The sequence below is a fragment of the Ranitomeya imitator genome, chromosome 10, assembly GCF_032444005.1.
Source record: "Ranitomeya imitator isolate aRanImi1 chromosome 10, aRanImi1.pri, whole genome shotgun sequence".
Classification (NCBI taxonomy): Eukaryota; Metazoa; Chordata; class Amphibia; order Anura; family Dendrobatidae; genus Ranitomeya; species Ranitomeya imitator.
In genome coordinates, this window is record NC_091291.1 from 115,705,220 (window position 1) to 115,728,912 (window position 23,693).

At 41.6% G+C, this 23,693-nt stretch overlaps 1 protein-coding gene across 1 annotated transcript in view; it reads left to right on the forward strand.

The window, feature by feature from the left end:
- The window catches only part of CFAP74 (cilia and flagella associated protein 74), a 211,304-nt gene that overhangs the window by 142,159 nt on the left and 45,452 nt on the right, over positions 1 to 23,693 (forward strand). Inside the window, exons 23-29 of the mRNA XM_069741966.1 lie at positions 2,771 to 2,858; positions 9,263 to 9,436; positions 10,924 to 11,057; positions 12,476 to 12,752; positions 13,683 to 13,826; positions 17,548 to 17,690; positions 18,845 to 18,979. Of these exons, the coding sequence (XP_069598067.1) occupies positions 2,771 to 2,858; positions 9,263 to 9,436; positions 10,924 to 11,057; positions 12,476 to 12,752; positions 13,683 to 13,826; positions 17,548 to 17,690; positions 18,845 to 18,979 (1,095 nt within the window). The remainder of the gene's footprint in view (positions 1 to 2,770; positions 2,859 to 9,262; positions 9,437 to 10,923; positions 11,058 to 12,475; positions 12,753 to 13,682; positions 13,827 to 17,547; positions 17,691 to 18,844; positions 18,980 to 23,693) is intronic.

Here is a 23,693-nt window from a genome sequence, read left to right on the forward strand (position 1 = left end):
TCCCCTGGAGTGATTTTATGTGCGCCAGTTATTTTGTCACATTTTTTGCAACAGAACGTGCAACTTTTCCCGCTAGCAAAAGTTAAAGTCTGCGTGCACACGGATTCTTTTGCTGACTTTATGGAGCAGAACCTTATTAGAAACTCCCAAGTTGTTGATGAGTTTTCAGATTTGGAAGAGGTTTTGGAGTTTCCTCCATTTCCATTCAGATTCTATTCCAAGAATGTCTCAAAAAAAAATCTGTGTGCAAATAGGGAAAAATAGAAAATAAGAAAATGTTAGGCTTTGTGCAAAATTAATAAATGCAGCGTTTCGATGAATTTGGCACAAAAAACTTCAGCGTAGACCACAAATCAAGAAAGAAAAGTTACTTAAAAGGTAGAAAAAGAGATCGAACCTGTCTTTATAATTAGCTTTTGTTTTAGACTTATTAAAGGGAATCTGCCAACAGGTTTTTGCTATGTAATCTGAAGCCAGCAGGAGATAGAGGCTGAAACACAGAATTCAGCGATGCATCACTTGTCAAAGTACATGCTGTAGTTTACTAACTATGAAGGATTTATCACTATTTCCGGACTACACTAGTGTGGCAACGCCCCCTCCTGTGATAGGCACCTCACTGTCTATGGACTTTTTACATGGAGAGCTTGGTATGGGCGGGGTTAGCTTTCTCAGCTCTGCTTTATTATAAATCTAAAAGCTCTGATTATGTCAGAACTGCTGAACCCAGTAAACTAAGTGATACCTCGTTGGATTCAGCTTCTCTTTGCCTGTATTACTCTGCTGACAGATGAGGCAGCAAAAATCTGCTGACAGATTCCCTTTAAGGGCAGAGCAAAAGATATATGTCCTGTATGTTTCTTATCAAGTACAGTTTAGTAAACTATACATAGTATGTAGGGTTGGCTCTGTTATTACCCACATGTCTTGTCATGGTCCTATTATTAGAGAGTCTCGGGGTCATAGTCACTGATTTGTCAATGTCAAGGTGACATATGGACGGAGAGATAACTCTACTGCCTCCAAGTAGGAGAACAGCTTGTAGATGTTCTTCTGGCGTATGTGAGTTTAATTAACTTTTGGATGCAGGTTGATTGTGTGCATCAGTACAAGCAGGTGTCACAATAATTGAAGCCAAAAACATTATTCTTTAGAAATCATTGATGCAAGTTAAGTGGTCTACAGAAGTAAACCTGTACATGTTTGACCAGAAAAATCTGAGTCATTTATTACTTGCACTCTGTACGAGGATGATCCGCAATGCAGTACAGTATAAGCCAACAGCACAGTAAACAAATTACCATCAGCGTACACATGACAACACAACGACAGCAAAGCCAGTGACCTTCTGCTAGAAGAGGACGAGAGAAACAGATGAGAGCCTTCTACAGATAGGCACACAGACAGGTTTCGTACACAATAGTTTTGTGAAAAACACTACGTTTTTTATGGTATTTTTCCATATTCCATATTTGTGTGCAAGTTAAATCTAAATCAGTAATGAAATATAAATACTCTACAAAGATTTTTGTGGCTGTATTGCAGTTCTTGGCTTTTTTTTTTCTTTTCAAAAACAAAACAAATACCAGGGACAAAATGCATGTTGCAAATGTAAATTCATGGCGTTTTTTTAATTAATGGTGTAGTGTATAAAGGAGCCCATAAGGGGAAGTCCCAAATTAGTGTTTCTTAATTTGTAAAAAGGACATGTCATAAAACACTAATCAGTGGAGGGCTACCTAAGGCCGGTTTCACACGTCAGTGGTTCCGGTACGTGAGGTGACAGTTTCCTTACGTACCGGAGACACTGACTCACGTAGACACATTGAAATCAATGTGTCTCTGCACATGTCAGCATGTTTTCACAGACCGTGTGTCCGTGTGCAAAACATGTAGACATGTCAGTGTTCGTGGGAGCGCACGGATTACCCATTAAAGTCAATGGGTCCGTGTAAAACACGTACCGCACACAGCGGTTTATCATCTTCAGGTGTCTTTTTTTGGTCGTTTCTTGAGCCTTTTTTCAGCATTTTTCTTTATCCGGACTTTTTTTTAAATCCATAAAACTATGAAGAAAGCGCTATTGTTTTTTTTTCGCAACTGAAATACATACAAAACGTGCAAATACGCTTAGGCATCTTTCGGGCTTATCTTGAGCTTTGCCACTGACTTCTATTGAAAGTACCTGAAGAAGGCTCTGCTCATTTCTTTGAATTGCTTGGCATCTTTTGCAATTTTATGGAAATTAAAAGGACCCTTTTTTAGCATTTTATCGGCGCTTTTTATGGCATTTTTTTAATGGAAAAAATATAAGAAAGACACTAGGAGTGAACATACTCCTGAAGGAGCGATTTTATTTTTTTTATAGGGGCTGTATTAGTTTATATTGTCAGTTTGGGATCACAGACTCCTTCTAAGTTCTTTTCTCAAAATTAATATTTGTGTTTTTTTAATTGATTTTGATTTAATTCTTCCCAATTATTTATATAGAGCCAAGTAAATAACTAGTAAAACTTGCATCTGATTCTGACAGGGATGATAATCTTGTTTTCTGACATTTACATTGTTTTTACTCTTCTGAATGAATGTCAGGAAATAATGGCGGCACTTATACACGGTGTTTGTTGGCTGACTGATATTTTATGTATGAAACTATATTTTTCAGTATGGAAATGGCTTATACTGTAAATTTAAACAATTGTGTAAGAAATTATGATTTTCCGTTATGGCTACAAGTTTTTGTAAATCTGTGATCGTTCTTCTTTTCTAGGAATTCGCTTTCACATGATGCCAGTGCATACTTTGATAAAGAGACTGGAGTATTGGAGGCCCCCTTGAGAATATCGGTAGTCGATCAGGTCAGTTTAATGATCGCGTTGAGGCTCTGATCAAACTAGGCCTCATTTCTCAAGACTGTGTTGCCCATAGCAACCAATTAGATCTCTGCTTTCATTTTGTAAACTGCTGTGGTAAACTAAAAGCTGCACTGTGATTGGTTGCTATCGGCTGTCAGTGTTCCCAACCGTTTCCATGGGGAATGACTGTACCAGTATGTCTTCTTATGGTGTATATTATTCTCGTATGCACCACGGACACACCACTAAGATTAATTGGTTGACACTGGTGCCCGTAGTAGGGAACTAAGACTGGTGTGAATGCATTTCCCAGTGTGACTCTGAACATGTTATACAAACAATGAGCAATGATATTTCTGAATATAAAGTGGCTCAGGGTGGCCAAAATGAGACTATAGAGCACTGTGTTGGTTTGAGGGCGTATTTTTGCAAACTTAGCATATGTTTTCTTATCGTTACATTTTGGAGTACATATAATGTTATTTATTTTAGTTTTGTAGTAAGTGCAGTGGCCGAAAAACAGCAGTTCTTGTGTTTTGACTCTTTTTTTTTGTTTTTTTTTTCGTTTTATATTTAATGCATTGTTAAAATAATTTTTATACCAAGATAGATCAGACTTTTAATTTATTTATTATTAATTTCTTAGTTTCCTTAGGGGCCTTGAACCTGCGATCACATCATCACTTATACCAGGGGTCAGCCCCTGAGACAGATTCATGCTGCCCACGGGCACTGCAGACCCCTTTACGGTTTAGTTTATTTGATAGGGTACACATACCGTATATGTATTTTTATGCACGTTTATTTTTATGCACATATACCCTTATTTTTTATTAATATCTTACTTTAAGCACTTTGTTTTTTAATGAATTGTTTATGGCTAATATTGCACTTTATTTGAGAATTAATTATTAGGGTCATTCACATATTTATTCATTTTTTTATACCAGTCACTATCTAAAATAAACAAGAGAATTCGTTATATTTAATATATATTTTTCTATATATTCTCTCTCTCTCTCTCTATAATTTTATTTTTTCCCCCACATACAATTTTATTAATTTATTTTGTTTCTTTCATATTTTTTATGATTTTATTATGTATTTTTGTGTCATTTTGCCTTAAATATCAATAAATAATAATAATAATTTTTATTTATATAGCGCCAACATATTCCGCAGCGCTTTACAAATTATAGAGGGGACTTGCACAGACAATAGACATTACAGCATAACAGGAATACAGTTCAAAACAGATACCAGGAGGAATGAGGGCCCTGCTCGTAAGCTTACAAACTATGGGGAAAAGGGGAGACACGAGAGGTGGATGGTAACAAATGCTATAGTTATTCGGACCGGCCATAGTATAAGGCTCGGGTGTTCATGTAAAGCTGCATGAACCAGTTAACTGCCTAAGTATGTAACAGTACAGACACAGAGGGCTATTAACTGCATAAAGTGAATGAGAACATTTTTTTTTTTTTAAATAGGCCACACAGGGATCCTTACATTAATGCATTGAGGCGGTAGGCCAGTCTGAACAAATGAGTTTTTAGGGCACGCTTAAAACTGTGGGGATTGGGGATTATTCGCATTAACCTAGGTAGTGCATTCCAAAGAATCGGCGCAGCACGTGTAAAGTCTTGGAGACGGGAGTGGGAGGTTCTGATTATTGAGGATGCTAACCTGAGGTCATTAGCGGAGCGGAGGGCACGGGTAGGGTGGTAGACTGATACCAGGGAGGAGATGTAGGGTGGTGCTGAGCCATGGAGTGCTTTGTGGATGAGGGTAGTAGTTTTGTACTGGATTCTGGAGTGGATGGGTAGCCAGTGTAATGACTGGCACAAGGTAGAGGCATCGGTGTAACGGTTGGTGAGGAATATGATCCTGGCAGCAGCATTCAGGACAGATTGGAGCGGGGAAAGTTTGGTAAGAGGGAGGCCGATTAGTAGAGAGTTACAATAGTCCAGACGAGAATGAATAAGTGAAACAGTAAGAGTTTTTGCAGAGTTGAAAGTAAGAAAAGGGCGAATTCTAGAAATGTTTTTGAGATGCAGATAAGAAGAGCGAGCCAGTGATCGGATGTGGGGGGTGAATGAAAGGTCAGAATCAAGGATGACCCCAAGGCAGCGGGCATGTTGCTTTGGAGTAATGGTGGAACCGCACACGGAGATGGCAATGTCAGGCAAAGGTAGGTTAGTAGAAGGAGAGAACATGAGGAGTTCAGTTTTTGACAGGTTTAGTTTCAGATAGAGGGAGGACATGATGTTAGAGACAGCGGTAAGACAATCACTGGTGTTTTCTAATAAGGCAGGCGAGATATCAGGAGCAGAAGTGTATAATTGGGTGTCATCAGCATAGAGATGGTACTGGAAACCAAATCTACTGATTGTTTGTCCAATAGGGGCAGTATACAACGAGAAGAGAAGGGGGCCTAGGACTGATCCTTGAGGAACCCCAACAGTAAGGGGAAGGTGAGAGGAGGAGGAACCAGCAAAACATACAGTGAAGGATCGGTCAGAGAGATAGGAGGAGAACCAGGAGATAACGGTGTCCTTGAGGCCGATGGAGCGGAGCATAGTGAGGAGGAGCTGATGATCCACAGTATCGAATGCTGCAGAGAGATCCAAGAGAATAAGCATGGAGTAGTGACCATTAGATTTAGCTGTTAGTAGGTCATTAGAGACTTTAGTGAGGGCAGTTTCAGTAGAGTGTAAAGAGCGGAAGCCAGATTGAAGAGGGTCGAGAAGAGAGTTATCTGAGAGATAGTGGGTAAGACGGGAGTGGACCAGGCGTTCGAGGAGTTTAGAGATGAAGGGAAGATTAGAGACAGGTCTATAATTAGCGGCACAGTTTTGATCGAGGGATGGTTTTTTAAGTAATGGATGTATGATGGCATGCTTAAATGAGGAGGGAAAAATACCGGAAGTGAGGGAAAGGTTGAATATTTTTGTTAGGTGAGAGGTGACAGCCGGGGAAAGGGACTGGAGGAGATGTGACGGAATGGGGTCACTGGTGCAAGTGGTTGGGCGAGAGGATGCAAGGAGCTTGCTTAGTTCTTCTTCTGTAACTGGTTCAAAGTCAGAGAGTGAACTAGATGCAGTGGGGGAGGTAGGACAGTGCATGGTATGAAGAGATTGGGAGATGATTTCCTGTCGAATGTGGTCAATTTTTTCTTTGAAGTAATTGGCCAGATCGTCAGCGCGGAGATCCGTGGTTGGGGCCTGCTCTCTTGGGTTGAGTAGGGACTGGAACGTGTCAAAGAGACGTTTAGGGTTATTGGACAGGGAGGTGATGAGGGTGTTGAAATAGGTTTGTTTGGAGAGGTGAAGGGCAGAATTGTATGTCTTTAGCATGAACTTATAATGGATCAAGTCTTCGGGTAGATTAGATTTTCTCCACAGACGTTCTGCGCACCTGGAGCACCGCTGCAGGAAACGTGTTTGCAGCGTGTGCCACGGTTGTTGCCGTCTGTGCCGAGTTGTTTTATGTATAGGAGGAGCAGCTTCATCCAGAGCACTTTGCAGTGTTTCATTGTAATGCTTCAGAGCAGAATCAGGACATGAGATGGAGAAGATTGGGGCCAATGAGGACTGCAGGTATAAAATAATATAATTAACTTTTTATCTGTTTAATGAATATTCTCTTGGGTTCCCTTTATGGTTGTGGCCCGGTCCAGGGGGCTGCCGACAGTAGCGCTTTATTTCAATTGAATGTGTGTCCTGTGTAACACAGCCGGCATCTGCCATGTATGGTGCGGGCTCAATTCCTGAGCCTGTTCCATACACACGCTGTGATAAGATAATATAATTTTACATGATGTGGTCACAAAGGGGTCAAAGGTACCCCAACAGCAAATTCACGCTGGTCGAACCATGGATGGGATGAATCAGATCAGCTGCAAAGAACTCCTACATTTAAAAACTGGCCTGCGATGATGCCATGATGATAGTCCTAGAGGCAGGTTCCTAGTGGTGAAATGATATAATATACAAATATTTATAATTTTACTGTGATTTTATAGCTCGTTATAGACACATTAGCATAGCCTATAACTTTTGAAATACTTCTAAAAGTTTTGGCGCTGCACTGATAGTTTATGCTTCAGCTCCTGCTGAGTTGATTAAAAATGTGATTATCACGCGAATAGCATTAAAATCACTTATAAAACTTATTATTCTATTAAGTACGTGAAAAGTAGCATTTTATCATTGCATTTCAAATATAAAATTGTGGGTACTTAATGCATTGGACGCTTTGTAATGGAGCATAAGGATATTCTTCAGTAACGACATACAGACCTCGCTGTGAGCCAAGGACTCTTGTTAGACGTTCATATCAGTATAATTAAGTATAAAAAGCATTTTTTATGTATTTGTTGTAAGAGACCTTCAAAGACAAGAAATGTCTCTTGTAGAGAATTGCAGGGAGGCTAAATGTGCATTAGCATAAAAGGTTTTATTAAGTACGGTAATTGTCTGCTGAGTAATGGCTGCAGGAGGATCCGTGTGCCTTCCAAGAAGTGTGCAAATCATGCGGAATGTTTATCCATATGACAACTATTTTTTATAATATCTCATGCCAAAATTGTCCAGATTTGGCTAATTCACGTAGCAAGGCCTCCTTTACACGTCCTGGTGAGATTCCTCTACAGGAAAAAATGGTACTGGTGAGATCCATGGTCCATGTTTGTGTGCCATCTGTATGTACGTATGTGACATCCGTATATCTGTTTGCTGCCCGTGTATCACATCCGTGTGTCCGTGGGGTACGTACTGGCACCTGGGAAGAAGCGGTACAGTTCTTGTTGATCCCAGGCAGCTCTCTTCATTGTCGCCTGGTCTCTCTGTGATCAGCGCAACCAGGCGACAATGATGGGAGTTGTATTCAGTATATGCTGTGTACATTCTGTGTAAAATTAACAATAAAAAAAATGGCGTGGGCTCCAGTGTAATTTTAATAACCAGCGGAGTTTGGAAAGCCCACTGCTGGGGGCTGATATTAGTAATCTGGGAAAAGTGACAATATCCCAAAAGGTTCCCAGGCTATTAATAATAGCTCACAGCTGTTTGCTTAGTCTATACTGGTGAATTTACGGGGGACCTCAGAAACAAAAATTATGTAGGTTCCCCCTATAAATTCAAACCAGACAGCTGTGGGTTGACATTAATAGCCTGGGAAGGGGCCATAGATATTGTCCACCCTACCAGGTTACCAACATCAGCCACCACAGAAATGGCGCATCCATAAGATGCGCCAAATCTGGTACTTAGCCCCGCTCTTCCCATTTGCCCTGGTCAGGTGGAAATGTGGGTAATAGGGTTGATGTTAGCTTTGTATTGGCAGCTGACATCAAGCTCGGGAGTTAGTTATGGAGATGCCCCCATTGGTAACCCCATAGTAAGTTTTGAAATAAACACACAGCAAGAATACAATCCTTTATTTGAAATAAAACTTACCACCCTGTTTTACACATTTATTTAAAAATAAAAAACTAAGTTATACTCACCTTTATGCCGAAAATCCTTTGAAGCCCATGTCTCCTGTAAAAAAAAAAAAAAAAAAAAAAATAATAAATCCAATAAAAAGCAATCAAAACAATGTATATACTCTAAATCGGCATCGATAAAACCATTAGCTCGCCACGCAAATAAAAGACCTTATACAGCAACTTTGATGGATAAATAAAAACATTCTAGGTCTCGTATATTGGCAACACATACCTTTTTTTTCTTCCTCAATTTCTTCTACTAAAATCTATATAAGTTTGGTATTTTTGAAAATGTTCTGAGCTGGAGAATCATATTAACAGGTCATTTTTTTTTACCATACAATGATAAAATTGCATTTTATTTCCATTTCATCCCACTGTGGATTTTTTTTCCAGTTTTTTTCCCCAGTACATTGTATGGCATCATTAAAAACTAAAACTCGCCCTGTAATATTTTATGCCTTCTTACGGCTATGACACTTGAAAAATGTAAAAGTTATGGCTCTTGGAAGAGGAAAAAAATGCAAAAAACAAAAATTGGCTACGGAGGCAAGGGGTTAAACTTATGAGCATATTTGACTGTGGTTATGGTCCAGCAGTTTGACCATGTGGATATTTATGAGCAAAATGTTGAGCAAAATTTTAGTAACCAAAGATTTCACACAGTGTTCAAGCCAGATACTTGCTATCAGAGTGATTTATTGTGTTGTATGAGAATTCCTGGAACTACGGACAATTCAGGATTTTGCTCCAGTTGAACGAGTGTCTAAAAGTAGTTCAGATTTTGTTGCTATCAAATGTATGTTATAATCCAGAGTATATGACCTTGTGGGATAACGTGTGAATACCGGATAAGATCTAGAGAAAATACATTAACACATGTGATGTCAACTCAGCTATTTTTTTTTCTTTTCAGACCCGACCTGTTTCCTTCACTGTTCATGCAGTGGTAACCACATCAGATTTAGAAATAAATCCAAAAGAAGTCGATTTTGGCCACTGTACAATCTATGAGTCTGTTCAGGCTTCCATTCAATTATCAAACAAGTCTATTCTGCCACAAGAGTTTGGATTTATGGGAATACCGGAGGTATGTGTCATATAGGTGGACTTGAAAATGCCGCAACCACGTGTGCCTTATCATTCAACATTATTATTATTTATATTTATGGTGCCATTTATTCCATGGTGTTTTACATTTGAAAAGGGGAATACATAATAAAAAACAAGTACTATAATCTTGAACAAAACGAGTCACAGACTGGTACAGGAGGAGAGAGGACCCTGCCCGTGAGGACTCGCAGTCTACAGAGGATGTGTGAGGATACAGTAGGTGAAGGGAGAGCTGGTCGTCCAGCGGTATGGTGGAATGAGGATTACTGCAGGTTGTAGGCTTGTCAGAAAAGGTAGATCTTCAGGTTCCTCTTGAATATTTGCACGGTAGGCGAGAGTCTGATATGTTGGGGTAGAGAGGTCCAGAGTAGGGGGGATGGAAAAGCGAAATCTTGTATGCGATTGTGGGAAGAGGAGATAAGAGGGGAGTAGAGAAGGAGATCTTGTGAGGATTGGAGGTTGCGTGCAGGAAAGTACCGAGAGACGAGGTCACAGATGTATGGAGGAGACAGGTTGTGGATGGCTTTGTATGCAATGGTTAGGGTTTTGGACTGGAGTCTCTGCACAATTGGGAGCCAATTAAGGGATTGGCCGGGGAAAAGCAGGGGGACAGGTGGAATAGCCAGGCTGCAGAGTTTAGGATAGATTCGAGGGGTGCAAAAGTGGGGTGCGAAAGTGTTAGAAGGGAGGCCACAGAGCAGGAGGTTGTAATAGTTGAGGCAGGAGATGATGAGGGCAGGATTTTATGTTGAGGAACAGTTCTGAGGAGGAGATGAGATGGAGGGGTAGGATGGTGGGAGAGATGACTGGTTAATTACTAGGTGTAGGAATTAGTCGGGTTAGTAGGAAGTGAAGGACTATTAGAGTGAGAGTGAAAATAAACAGAAACAATGTTTACTGTGTCTGTATATCCAGTCACCTTCAGTTTTATTTCTGGTCTAATTCATTGCAGTACACTTAGATAATGTTAGCATATATGAGCTCGCCAAACTTTGGACAGACACAGAATCAAGAGGGACCCTGTGAAAGAACAGTGTGTGGGATCTTTTTAGTCCAATAGCTCATCATAGAGCACCGTTTATGGGTGTGTGACAGAAGCTCCTTGCTGCTTTGAAGGTGGAAGTGGACCCATTTACCTCCTGGAACCATGTGCAGATGCACTATTGATTTATCTGCCCCTGCACCACACTTCCAACACTAAAATATGTACTGTGAATTCAAGCTTGAACCATTTTGAAATATGTTGGGCAAATGTGCCCCTACGATTACGTTCAGCTTTTGCTCGGAGAGCCTTCCCAGAGCAAAATGTTTTATGGTAACTCAAATATTGCTTTAAAAACTATAATAATTTGGCTTACATATTTTTATATATATATGGAAAATTGACAAGTAGGTGTATTTGGCTGGCAGATGATAAATGTGGCAGATTGCATTTGTCAGATTGATCTTTCTGTTGATTTATAGTATGTAGATATCCAGCCAAATGACGGCTTTGGAACTCTCCTTCCCTTGGAAACAATTACACTGGATATAATATTGAAGGCACCAAAAGCTGGAGAATATAATTTTGACCTCATTTGCAAATCGGCTATTAATAGGTAAGTGGAAACTGTTATTTTTTTTTCGAATGTTGTTGTAAAAGTGAATTGTACTCATTATGGTTAATTGGAAATTCATATACGTAAATGGTATTATAGTCATTTACAAGATGTTCTTCATATGTTCCTGGCTGTTTTGTGACTTTGCCTTATGACCTGAAATATTCAGCCCCATTGCACATCGAGTTTAACCCTCCTTTCCTATTTTCTTTGTTGCAGTAGTGTGCTAATTAATCTGGAGATTCTGAAAATTCAGGTTTCCAGAACTGAATGACATGATTATGTGGAATTACAAGATTAAAGTCCCCCATATATATACGTAGTTGGTAGCCAAACGATCGTTCGACCAAAAGCCATCTCTCTTGACTTTCTCCATACATGAGAACTCCCAGATTGGCTGAGCACTCATGTGTTCTCTATCAGGCTATGTGCACATGTTGAGTATTTGCAGCATGTTTTTCAAAACCAAAAACCAGAGTGTTTGTAGAAAAAACTCTGCTTTTTTGTGCCATTATTTTGACTGGATAAAAAAAGCTGCAAAAACGCTGAAAAGACTTGACTTGCTGCAAACTTGATAAAAAATGATGGTGCAAATCCACAAAGAAAAAAAATAAGCAGCATGTGCATGAGATTTCAGACATTTCATTCAGATCTCTGGTAGTGTAAAGTCCAGCGATTTTCTTTTTTTTTTCTTTCTTTCTTTCCCTGAAAAACGTGCAGAAAGAATGCTGCGAATGAACAAGCCCTAACAGAGCCATTGCCAGATTCCTCTGACAGCAACTTATCTCACACAGAACAAAAGGATTACTTATTGAAATTCCAAGAAGTATCGTTTCTCCTTGCGGAGAGTGACATGATAAGCATGTCGAGGTGAGGAGACTTAAAGCCGCCAATGCTCCTCTCGGAAATATGCAAATTGTCTCTTCAGAGAGGAAGAGAACTAGAACTCTAGTGCCACCTATTGGAAGTAGCAATCCTAACAGTCAATGTCAACCCTTTAACGAGCCTTGTCTCATGACTTAGGATAATAGCCAAACCAGAATCTCAATTTGCAGACATAGGTGGCACTAGAGTTCTAGTCCTCTTCCTCTCTGAAGAGACAATTTGCATATTTCCCAGAGGAGCATTGCGGCTTTAAGTCTCCTCACCTCAACATGCTTATCATGTCTCTGTCCGCAAGGAGAAACGATACTTCTTGGATCCCGGTCAGATGCCTCTCAATCAGCCAAACCAGATCTCCACTTAAGCGTTTCTTATTCAAAGAAGGGGCAGAGTTACCCCATTCTGGCGATCAGTGGAGGTCTCAGAGGTTGGACCCTCACTGATTTAGTTGCTATCACATATCCTAAGTTCTGACCCAAGGATAATTTTATGTGTAAACCTTGCAATATACTAATCCTTAGTGTCTTTTTTTTCAGACAGTTCAAGATCTCCTGTAAAGCCATTGGTGTCCATCCACCTCTGGAGCTTTCTCATTCCTTGGTTCAGTTCTCAGCCACAGCATTAAATGACACGTCCACTGCAACCATCTATGTTGTCAATTCGCATACTAGTTGTAATGAGTTCACTCATCCCGTACCAAGGATCGGCAAGGGGGAGATTGCACCAGTTGGGCCCACTTCTTTTCAATTCCAGGTGCCTGAAGACTCTCCCATCACCGTGTCGCCATCGGTTGGCACTGTTTTGCCCGGAAAGGTAAAATGAAAGCACTACTAAGAATACTCAAAAAGTTTAGAGTGCAAAGTCACTGTCTGGCAGCTGGTACCAGCACAGATCTCTAGATCGACAGCCAACAAAAGTCCCATTAATGAGATACAGTCCCAGTCACTTCAACGAAAGCTGAGCTGCAGTGTCCAGAAATGGCCGTCACCAGATATTATTGATTTTCGCGATATGATTATTCTTCAGGTTACATCCACATTAGACTTCATTTGCAACAGAAGATATTCTTTGCAGATCCTGTTTCTGATTTGCAGAAAAATCTGCATGCATTAAATCAACATTTTGTTGCATTTTCTTTTTTTTTTTTCAGCAGATTCACATTAAATTTTATCTTCATCCCGCTCATTGAAATAGATTAAATCTATGGTAAAAAAAAAACAGTATAAATTGACATGCTGCGGAATAGACTGGAATGTTTCAGGTCTTGTCTGAGGGCAGCATAAAGTAGTCATGGTCTAGCTGATTTCCATTTTTAGGCCGGGATCACACACAGCGAGATACGGCCGAGTCTCGCAGGTTAAAACCAAGCTCTGGCACCAGCACTCCAGAGCGAAGCGTGCGGCCACATAGCAATACATGGAGCCGCACGCTGCGCTCCGGAGTGCCGGTGCCAGAGCTTGTTTTTAACCTGCGAGACTCGGCCGTATCTCGCTGTGTGTGACTCCGGCCTTAGAGAACATCTTAAACTTTCCAGAATGCGTCCAGCACTATAAATGCTGTAATCTGATATATACGTGAACTGCCCTCCGTTTCTGGATATTTCCATATCTGCTCCTTGGTGGCTTTGCTGCTTTTAGTCTACATCTACAATGTGCCTGTTTCAAGAAAAAGCATTGCATGAATAGGTGCGTCCAAATGTTTGACCTGTATTGTTTTTTGTTTTTTTTACTCTGTTTATCCTAGAGATGCTTGATCCAGGTATCCTTTAAACCAACACTATTGGGTCAAGAAGTTAGGGAGGAAGCCCTACGGATGCTTCGTCGAGCAATTGAAACTAAAGCCCTCCTAGATAAAAAGTCAGAACCTGCGGTGGAAAGTGAAAGCTTGGTTTGTATACTCCTAATCTGTGTCCTGTAATAATGTGTAGCAAAGTTTTTTAAATAAATTCCCAAACCTTTCCTGTGAACTCCCTTTCATCTCATTAAAGTGGTTGTTCACTACTAAAAACCATTTTATAAATGAAAGAAACAGTCTGTGGGCCTTTACTTCCAGACCAGACGGAATGTGACTTCTTAAAGGAATCAATGGTTGCTGATTGGCTGCAGCGGTGCTTTGATGTCCTCTGTTGGAAGAGGTAGCTAAGAAAGCCAGTGGGAGAACACCGGCAGCAATGCAGAGCAGCTGCAAGGGTCTATTGGCACATTTTTTAAAAGTGTATTAAGAGTGGACAACCAGTTTAAAATGTTCTCTTCCGAACCATCTTCTAAGGTGATTTATGACCGGTAAAGTTGAACATTGATTTGGTCATAAATAAGATTAGAAGATGGTTGAAGAGAGGAGAGATAAAGGCTACAGTGGCATGGAAAAGTTTGGTCAGAATTACTGTTATTGTGAACAGTTACACAAGTTGAAGATGAAATGATCTCTGAAAGGCCTAAAGTTGAAGATGATACATTTCCTTTGTATGTTAGGCAAATATATATACATACATATATAAAAATAAAAAATCACGTGCCAGCCACTCCCGGTACCAGAGAAGAATCCTTACAGCACAGAGTGATTGCAGACCTGTAGCCTAAGGCCAAATATTCCCTTTAAAGGAATTTTCTGGTTTCAGAAACCCCGTCATCCAGGTGTTGATTTAAAAAAAACTAAAGAAATAAATAACTGTGCTTTACTCATCATCCTCTGGTCCAGTAATGAGTCTGCACTGCTGCTTCCGGTATGTGTTTTTGTCTGCAGCACTGGCATCACATTGACAGCTTGTGAAATCAACTCAGGTAAAGATGCTGTCCCGAGTTTACCGCACCAGAGAGGTGCTAGAAGACTGGACCGTGTGATTTCTCCTACTCCTGCACTGATTAGAAGCACTTCACTTTCATATTAAACAGTTCAGGTTTCTTTTATTGGTGCAGGGGTTAATCTGCTCTGTTGAGAGCTCCTGGAAGCTTTCCTGCATTAAGGCTCTCAGCTGTGCACTGTTAGCCACTCCCATCTCCTATATAATCTGGGCCCTGGCTAGCACTCATTGTCAGAGAAAGCTTATGATCCATGGCTGGAGGTTTTTAGTGGTTATTATTGGAGAAGGCGTTTGGTGAATTTATCTGTGACTGTTGCTAGGTTTTGGATGTGTGATAATTCTTTCTTCTCCTACTTTGGTTTAACCCCATCCTCCGCTCCTTGGTGTTTACCACTGTTGTTTGGGTGAGCATATTTGTATGATTCGTATTTTTCGTTATTCCTGTTCGTATTACCTTGTTAGTCTGGTTGGTGTATTATGGTACACTACTACTCCACTCTGAGGGCAGAAGCAAAGGTAATATACGTGGCCCTGGCGTCTTCACCATCAGAAGTAATCCGTGGAACAGGGCGAGCTAGGGCGCCGCTAGTGTTAGGGACAGGGAAGCAGCCCATGGTCCCGGGACACCCGACAGCAGAGTTGACAGCTGCTGAGCTCAGTTATTGGCTACAGTGTTTTCGGCATGACATCAGCGATGAAGACAATAGCAAACATCGTTAACAGTGGCGGGGACAAAGAAGTGGACTTGGGGAAGGGGTGGTGAGGTTTGTTTTTTTTTTTTTTTTTTTTTTTTTTAAACAAACTGCACATGTGAGATGGGATTTCCAAAATTGGGGAAACCCCTTTTAACTCGTTCTGCAGTCGGCTGTGTACTGTCATAGAAGCTGTAGAAAACTGTCAGTTCAAATTGTAATGTAATCCTGCTTTGTGAAAATGCTTTGTAACCAAATATACATATATAGAAGTAAAAAAAAAGATGGCCCCAAGGGGATCCATGTAATTTCAAGATTTCCACCTATATACAAAATTCAGGTCAGGAAATCTGGTACTTTGTAACATTAGTCTTAAGTCTTTTCAATCTTGTCTTTTATTACACTGTTGTCCTTCTTTTACTACACTGTCTGTATACAGTAATGTCTAGAAAGTAACTTCTGACATTTACGAGCTGCAGTTGTGTGCACACAAACGATTTCGGAGTTTTATATGGGTTCTTCCGACATCATAAACACTTAGTATTTTTCTCTTATTTTTAGACTGGTGCAAAAATATTGTCATACCGAGGACTAACAAGACAAATTGGTGTCAGCCTGTGAACCACAGATGTCAGCAGTATATTATTCTGGAGGCAGGAAATAACATGGGATTAATTAACATCCCCCTGTAGGGAGCAGGAATTATCATGACTTGTGCTGAATGTCTCAAAATTGTCACAACAATCTCTACACTGGATTTTTTAATTACTTTGATCTTAATCCTTGCTGCCGTTCAGCAAGCATAATGCATAACCACAATCTCTGTGTCCCACATCTATGCAGAGTTTGTCACTTCACTGTGTAAAAATAAATGTATTTTCGAATACATAAATTTATATATATATTTTAGAGGTTGTGTGAAATATATTTATAGATAATATATACAGCAACGTATTCATAAGTCATCAGCTGCCCCATACACCTAAAAAAAAAAAAAAAAAAAAATTATTCTCCCGCGTTTTATGCTTATCTGCGCCATCCGGTCTGATGGGTACCTCCAGACCATGGTCCGCACCTCCTCTGACCCCACAATCACTATCATCCTGCCTTTATGGACATGTCTGATGTCATCCCCACAGCCTGTGGCACCTGTGCAGCCCTTGTTCCCTATTGTGCAGTCTCACAGGATCCTCGTGGGCGTGTCATTTTGCTGTTCTACCTTGTTTCCCTGTGAGCCACGCCCCCTAGGTAAAGACCATACAATTAGAACTAATTAAAAAAGCCCATATTTCTTGAGCCGTAGGATGGATTAAAAAACAAACAAAAAAACTGAGCACTCAGCAGAGCGGCAGGAATTAAATAAGAGCAAAAACTTTTGATCTGGTGACAGGTCTTCTTTAAGACTATATCGCGCAAAGTCATCATAATTCAGTATTCATGTATGTAGGAGATGTTTGTTTTGTAACTTGAATTAAAGGAGCATTCCCATCTCCGAGATATCCCAATATTTAGTAGGTGTAATAATAATAATATTGGCAAACACCTCCAATTAGAAATGTAGTATAGTTTTTCTGATTCACTATGTCTCTTTCCCCATCTGCAGGCATTGCAGAAGCTTAGGTATCCATGGTTACGACCACTGATACAGTGACAGCTAGCTTCTAGTGGCCGTAACCATTTATACCTAAGGTCCTGCAATGCCTGCACATGAGGAAAGAGACATAGTGAATCAGAAAAACTATACTACATTTCTAATTGGAGGTATTTGCTAATATTAATATTATTACTCCCACTACATATTGGGATAGGATCTTGGAGATGGGAATACTCCTTTTAATGGTAAAATATATTTTTTATATTTTATCTCTATTTTTTTAACAAGTTACTGTTTGAGAATGTTTCCGGTCGACGTCTTGGCTTTTTCATTATACATCAGTAGTAACTGAATTAAATTCTTAGCTGCAGTTATAAAACAGAGTCTCTTTGTACGTATCTGACCCATAAAAAAAAATAAAAAAAAAGGCTTGCTGCCGAAAATTCAAATTTAATGTCAACTTGATAAACTTGTTTTCAATAAACCAATATTTAGATGTGGATACTTATTATTCTGTTTCAGATCAAAAAAGAAAGAGAAGTTTCCTCAAAGAAGGGTAAGCGAAAACAACTTGCGTCTCCTAAGGAGGTGCGAAAGGAGAAGTCCCTAAAGTCGATAGTTCAGGTCCTGACTGAGTTACCGAAGATCGAAGATATCAAAGTAGAGTAAGAATATTTGTAATACAAACTATAACTTGTCATTGGTTTAACCTCAAGCGTAACCTAATAAATCATAATTCAGGGGTTGGTAAAATTGCAAAGTGCATGTACAAATAATATATTAGTTATTAAAAATCCTCTACAGTCTCAAGAATAGAAGGATTTGTAATGTTATTGTTTAAAGCTCATTGCCTAGGTTACCAGCTACTTCTGCAGTCTAGCAGTGTTGGACCAACTCACCCGCGACTTACAAGCTCTTTTGAGATCTCTGGAGCTCACTATTTCACGTTGGCCAGATCGCTACAGCACACTGTTACAAGTTGGCCAGTTTGCTGGAGCGCACTGTTACAAGCTGGCCAGTTCGCTGGAGCGCACTGTTACAGGTTGGCAAGATCGCTACAGCACACTGTTACAAGCTGACCAGTTTGCTCAAGCACACTGTTACAAGTTGGCCAGTTTGCTGGAACGCACTGTTACAAGTTGGCCAGTTGGCTGGAGCGCAATGTTACAAGCTGGCCAGTTTGCTGGAGCGCACTGTTACAGGTTGGCCAATTTGCTTGAGCTCAGTGTTACAAGCTGGCCAGTTCGCTGGAGCACACGGTTACAAGCTGGCCAGTTCGCAGGAGCGCACTGTTACAAGCTGGCCAGTTCACTGGAGCGCACTGTTACAAGCTGGCCAGTTCACTGGAGCGCACTGTTACAAGCTGGCCAGATCGTTAGATTACATCTACAAGCTAACCAGATCGCTGCAATGCACTGTTACAAGCTGGCCAGATCACTGGAGCGCACTGTTACAAGCGGAACAGATTGCTGCAGCGCACTGTAACAAGCTGGCCAGACCACTGGAGAGCACTGTTACGAGCTGGCCAGATTACTGGAGTTCACTGTTACAAGCGGAGCAGATTGCTGGAGCGCACTGTTACGAGCTGGCCAGATCACTTGAGCACACTGTTAAACTTTGTGGGCTGAAGCTATAAGTAATCTCATGGCATACTTCTTCTGATACCAGAACTGTATTCTTGAAGTAGTGGTCTCAGTGAACTGCTTTTAGCTCAGATTTCTCCTCAGAGCAGGAAGATTGTAATATACTGTATCTTCTTTTTTGAAGTGGTTCATGTGTTTGATTTGATTTCTGAGGTCTTGTTTCTTATTTATTTCAGCTCGGATGAATATTCAGCTGCCCGAGTCTCCATCTACCAAAGGTTCACGGGAAGGTTTGAGAAATTTATAATACCCTGCTTCATTGCCAGCTGTGATGTCAGCAAAAGGAAGGATGAAGAAGATCTAAATTTTAGGTACACTAAAGATGGATCATTCTAGACGGAATGCACTTTGCACCCAACTTTATCATGTTTATCAAACTGATGTACAATGAACCAACTTCTAGAATCGGGGATAATGGAAGACAAGTCTATCGGATGGGGTGGAACTGGGGAGGGGACCATGACTGGAATGTTCCCTGTCTCCCCTCCTTTTTGCCATTGCCATTAAACCCTTGTTGTGTCTTAAAGGAGGTTAGAGTTTAGGAGGTTAAAGGGTATAGGGTGGGAGAGGTGGAGGAGCGCATATCTCTCTATGTGGACGATTTGCTCCTATTTCTTGAAGATGCTCTTTCTTCAATTGAACTGGTAATGGCTATTCTGAGGGAATTCTGAAAATGGTCAGACCAGTGGCGTAACTACAAAGTTATGGGCCCCGGTGCGAACTTTCAAATGGGGCCCCCCCACCATGCCAAAATATTTTCCACCCAAATTCACATTTTCCCTATTAATGTTGCACACTATAGCTTTATTGCAAAGTTGTATAGTGTGACCTCAGTTGCATAACTATCCAGTGCCGCATCCTGGCATATATTTGTCCCCTGTACTGCCATTGTTATGTAATGTATAAAAGAAAATAAACCATTATACTCATCAAGGGCTAACATAGAAGTCATGGGGATCCATATAAGAAGTATAATGCACCCCCATAGTACTCCTTATAGTATAATACACTCCCCATAGTCCCCCATATAGTATTGTACACTCCTCAGTCCTCCATATAGTATAATACACTCCTCCGTATATTAAAATACACTCCTCATAGTGCTCAATATAGCATAATACACTGCTCAGTCCTCCATATAGTATAATACACTCCTCCGTATATTAAAATACACTCCTCATAGTGCTCCATATAGCATAATACAATCTTCGTAGTGCTCCGTATAGTATAATACACTGCTCATAGTGCTCCATATAGTATAATGCACCGCCATCGTCATCCATGTTGTACAATTCACTTCCCATAGTATGATGCACCATAGTTCTTCATATAGTATAATATATTCCCCATAGTCCTCGATTCAGTATAATGCAGCCCACATATAGTATAATACATCCACCCCACAGAGTATACTGCAGCCCTGCTATACAATACAATGTAACCCCCATAGAATATAATGCAGCCCTCCTCATAGTGTAATGCAGCCCCTCCATACAGGGGCAGTGAGAAAGACATGAGCAAATGGTGACTAGGGGGCAGGGGACAAGGACACAAGGGGGGTAGTGGAGACAGGCACAAGGGTAACATAGGGGGGCTAGGGAGCAAGGAAGACAGACACATGGGGGCTAGGAGGCAGGGGAAAAGGTTACAAGGGGACTAGTGGGCAAGGGAGACTGACACAAGGGGACAAAGGAGACTGGCACAAGGGGACATACAGGGACTAGTTGGCCAGGGAGACTGACAAGGGGACACACGGGGACTAGTGGACAAGGCAGATTGACACAAGGGGCACATGGGGACTAGATGGCCAGGGAGACTGACAAGGGGACACACAGGGACTAATGGTCAAGGGAAACTGGCACACGGGGACAAGGGACACAAGCATAAGGGGACAAGGGAGACAGGCGCAAGGGGACACACAGGGACTAGTGGGCAAGGGACACTGACAAGGCTACACACGGGGACAAGGGATAGAAGCACAAGGGGACTCATAGGGACTAGGAGGAAGGGGAGAAGGGCACAATGGGACACACGGGAACTAGGGTGCAAGGGAGACAGGCACAAGAGGACACAAGGGGACTCAGAGGGCAGAGTAGATAGGGACGCAAGGGCTGCAAGGGGACAGAGGAAGACGGGGGGACTGGGGAGGAGGGAAGAAGGGGGCACAGGGATTACAAGGACAGGGTAGATGGAGAACACATGGTGAGAAAGGGGACAGGGGAGACTTGAGAGCAGGGCAGACGAGTCACACAGGGACAATGGGCAGGGAATGCTTGGGAGATGAGGAGCATTGGGAGACCAGGGGAGGAGGAACAAGGTGTGTACGGGGGGCCCGGAGGAGCACAATGACCTGAACCTGGGGACCTACTAGGACATGGGGCATCATAAACGCCGGTATAGTTCACTGCGGCGGGGGGAGTTGGGTGCGTCTGACCTGTTGGGCCCCTGACTTGCCAGACTGTGGTAGTTACGCCCCTGCCTCACACACACTACAGATATCATACACACACACACGCACTTCAGATATCACACACACACTATAGATATCACACACGTTATATTAAAAATACCACTATTGATGTGTATATTCGTTATATAGGCCATACTGGTGTGTGTGTATATATACACACACACGTACATATATACACAGCAGTATCACCTATATATAACGTATATACACATCAGTAGTAGTATTGCCTATAGAACGTATATAGACTGCTGTATATACATTATATAGGTTATACTATCATTATATACAGAAGCAGCCAGTATCACTTATATATTGTATATACAGCAGTATATATACATTCTATAGGCAATACTACTACTGATGTGTATATACGTTATATATAGGTGACACTGCTGTGTATATATGTACATGTGTGTGTATATATACACACACCCCAGTATGGCCTATATAACGAATATACACATCAATAGTGGTATTTTCAATATAATGTATATAGACTGATATATATACACATTATATAGGTGATACTGCTGTATATAATCACTGTATCACCTATATAATGTATGTATAGCAGTCTATATACATTATATAGTGAATACTGCTACTGATGTGTATATACATTATATAGGTGATACTGCTGTATATATATGTACGTGTGTGTGTGTGTATATATATATATATATATATATATATATATATATATACATATACATATACACACACACACCGCAGTGTCACCTATACAATCTATATACATCAGTAGCAGCATTCCCTATATAATGTATATAAACTGCTATACATACATTATATAGGTGGTACGGTGATTATATACAGCAGTATCACCTATATAATGTATATATAGCAGACTTTACACATTATATAGGTGCAACTGCTGTATATACACATTTAAAAAAAATCATCTTGGGACTTACCCAGGTCCCTGAGATGGGGGGAGGTCGGTAGGATAAAGGGCTGAGGTGGGTCGGGTCCCAGCATCGGCAGTAGAGGATCCCAGACAGGCTGGCAGCATTGGTGAGAGGCAGAGCAGTCTTCTCTGACGCTGGTTCAGGCCGGCCAGCCAGCGTCAGACACAGGTGGAGGTCCCAGCGTCGGCGGTACAGGATCCAGGCCGCAGCCAGGCAGCATTGGTGTACACCAGTCTTCTCTGACGCTGGTTCAGGCCAGCCAGCGTCAGACACAGGTGGAGGACCGTCCCAGCGTCGGTGGTAGAGGATCCCGGACCCGCAGGCAGCATTGGCGTGGCGAGCAGTCTTCTTTGACGCTGGTTCGGGCCGGCCAGCGTCAGACACAGGTGGAGGCGCGCGCCCTATTGCACGCAAGCTTTTTCAAATCACGGGGTCACCTGCTTGCTCGCGCTCGCAAGGGCAGCAGCAGACAAGCACACGCAGGCGGCAGGATCAAGGACCGCGACCATGCTCATTGCTCCCGCGACCCGCACTGACGCCGGCCGCCGTGGGCGGCCCTTGTCAGTGCGGGCAACTTAACACAGGAACATTTAAAGGGCCGGCTGGAGGCCGGCCGGCGCTATGTAGTAAAATCGCTGCCGGTCTGACCTGCCGGGCGGCGGGCCCCTGACCTGCCGGGCCCCGTCGCAGTGGCGACCGCTGCGACCGCGGTAGTTACGCCACTGGGTCAGACCTTCTCATCAACTGGAACAAATCAGTCTTTATGCCCCTAGACCTGTTTCAAGATACAAAGTGATTGGATCTTTCAAACATCCAAATGGTGAAGGAATTTAAATACTTGAGTGACGGGTAGACCGCTAGACTACATACCCCTGAATTTGACTACACTTCTTGACAGATCTGCGGAGTGAGATAACCTAGTAAAAATGTGTTAAGGCCCGAACTGCTATATATTTTGCACTCTTCATCTATACGGATTCCAAAACACTATTTTCAGAAAGCCCATAGGCTCTTTAGATTATTATTTTGGAACAAGCAACAGGCCAGAATGAAGTTAGAACACCTTCAGAGGGGTAAAACAGACGGACAGGGGTTAGCCATTCCTAATACATGGATTTATTGTCTGACTGCTCAAATCCAACAGTTGAAAGGATGGGATTAGGTCAGTTAGCTGGTGAAAAGTGGACATCTAGTTATACAGGCAACTTCTTGGCATATACCCATATATTTTGTGGTAGCTGAGGTGGAGGGTGGAGATCGTCGTCCCACTTACCGATGCTATCTATGATATATAAAGTGTGGGACAGAGTAAAAACGCTGTTAGATGTTTCTGGTTGCACAGCATTTACGCAATTACGGCATAACTCTCTGTTGCCAGAGTTCATGAAGTTAGGGATGTTCGGAGTAGGAAGAGAGTGGGGTCTACACTTTAGCCCAAATCCAAACTGGAAGCAATCTAAAACAATTTGAGCAGCTGCAAAGTGAGTTTAATATACTTCACTGACCCATCTATAGATTTTTGCAACTCAAGCATGCATATACATTACAGCGGAAGTCCAAAGACTTGGCCATAAGGCCTAATCCAATGATTGAATGGGTAAAGAGGGAGGGAACCAGTAGAGGCCTTAT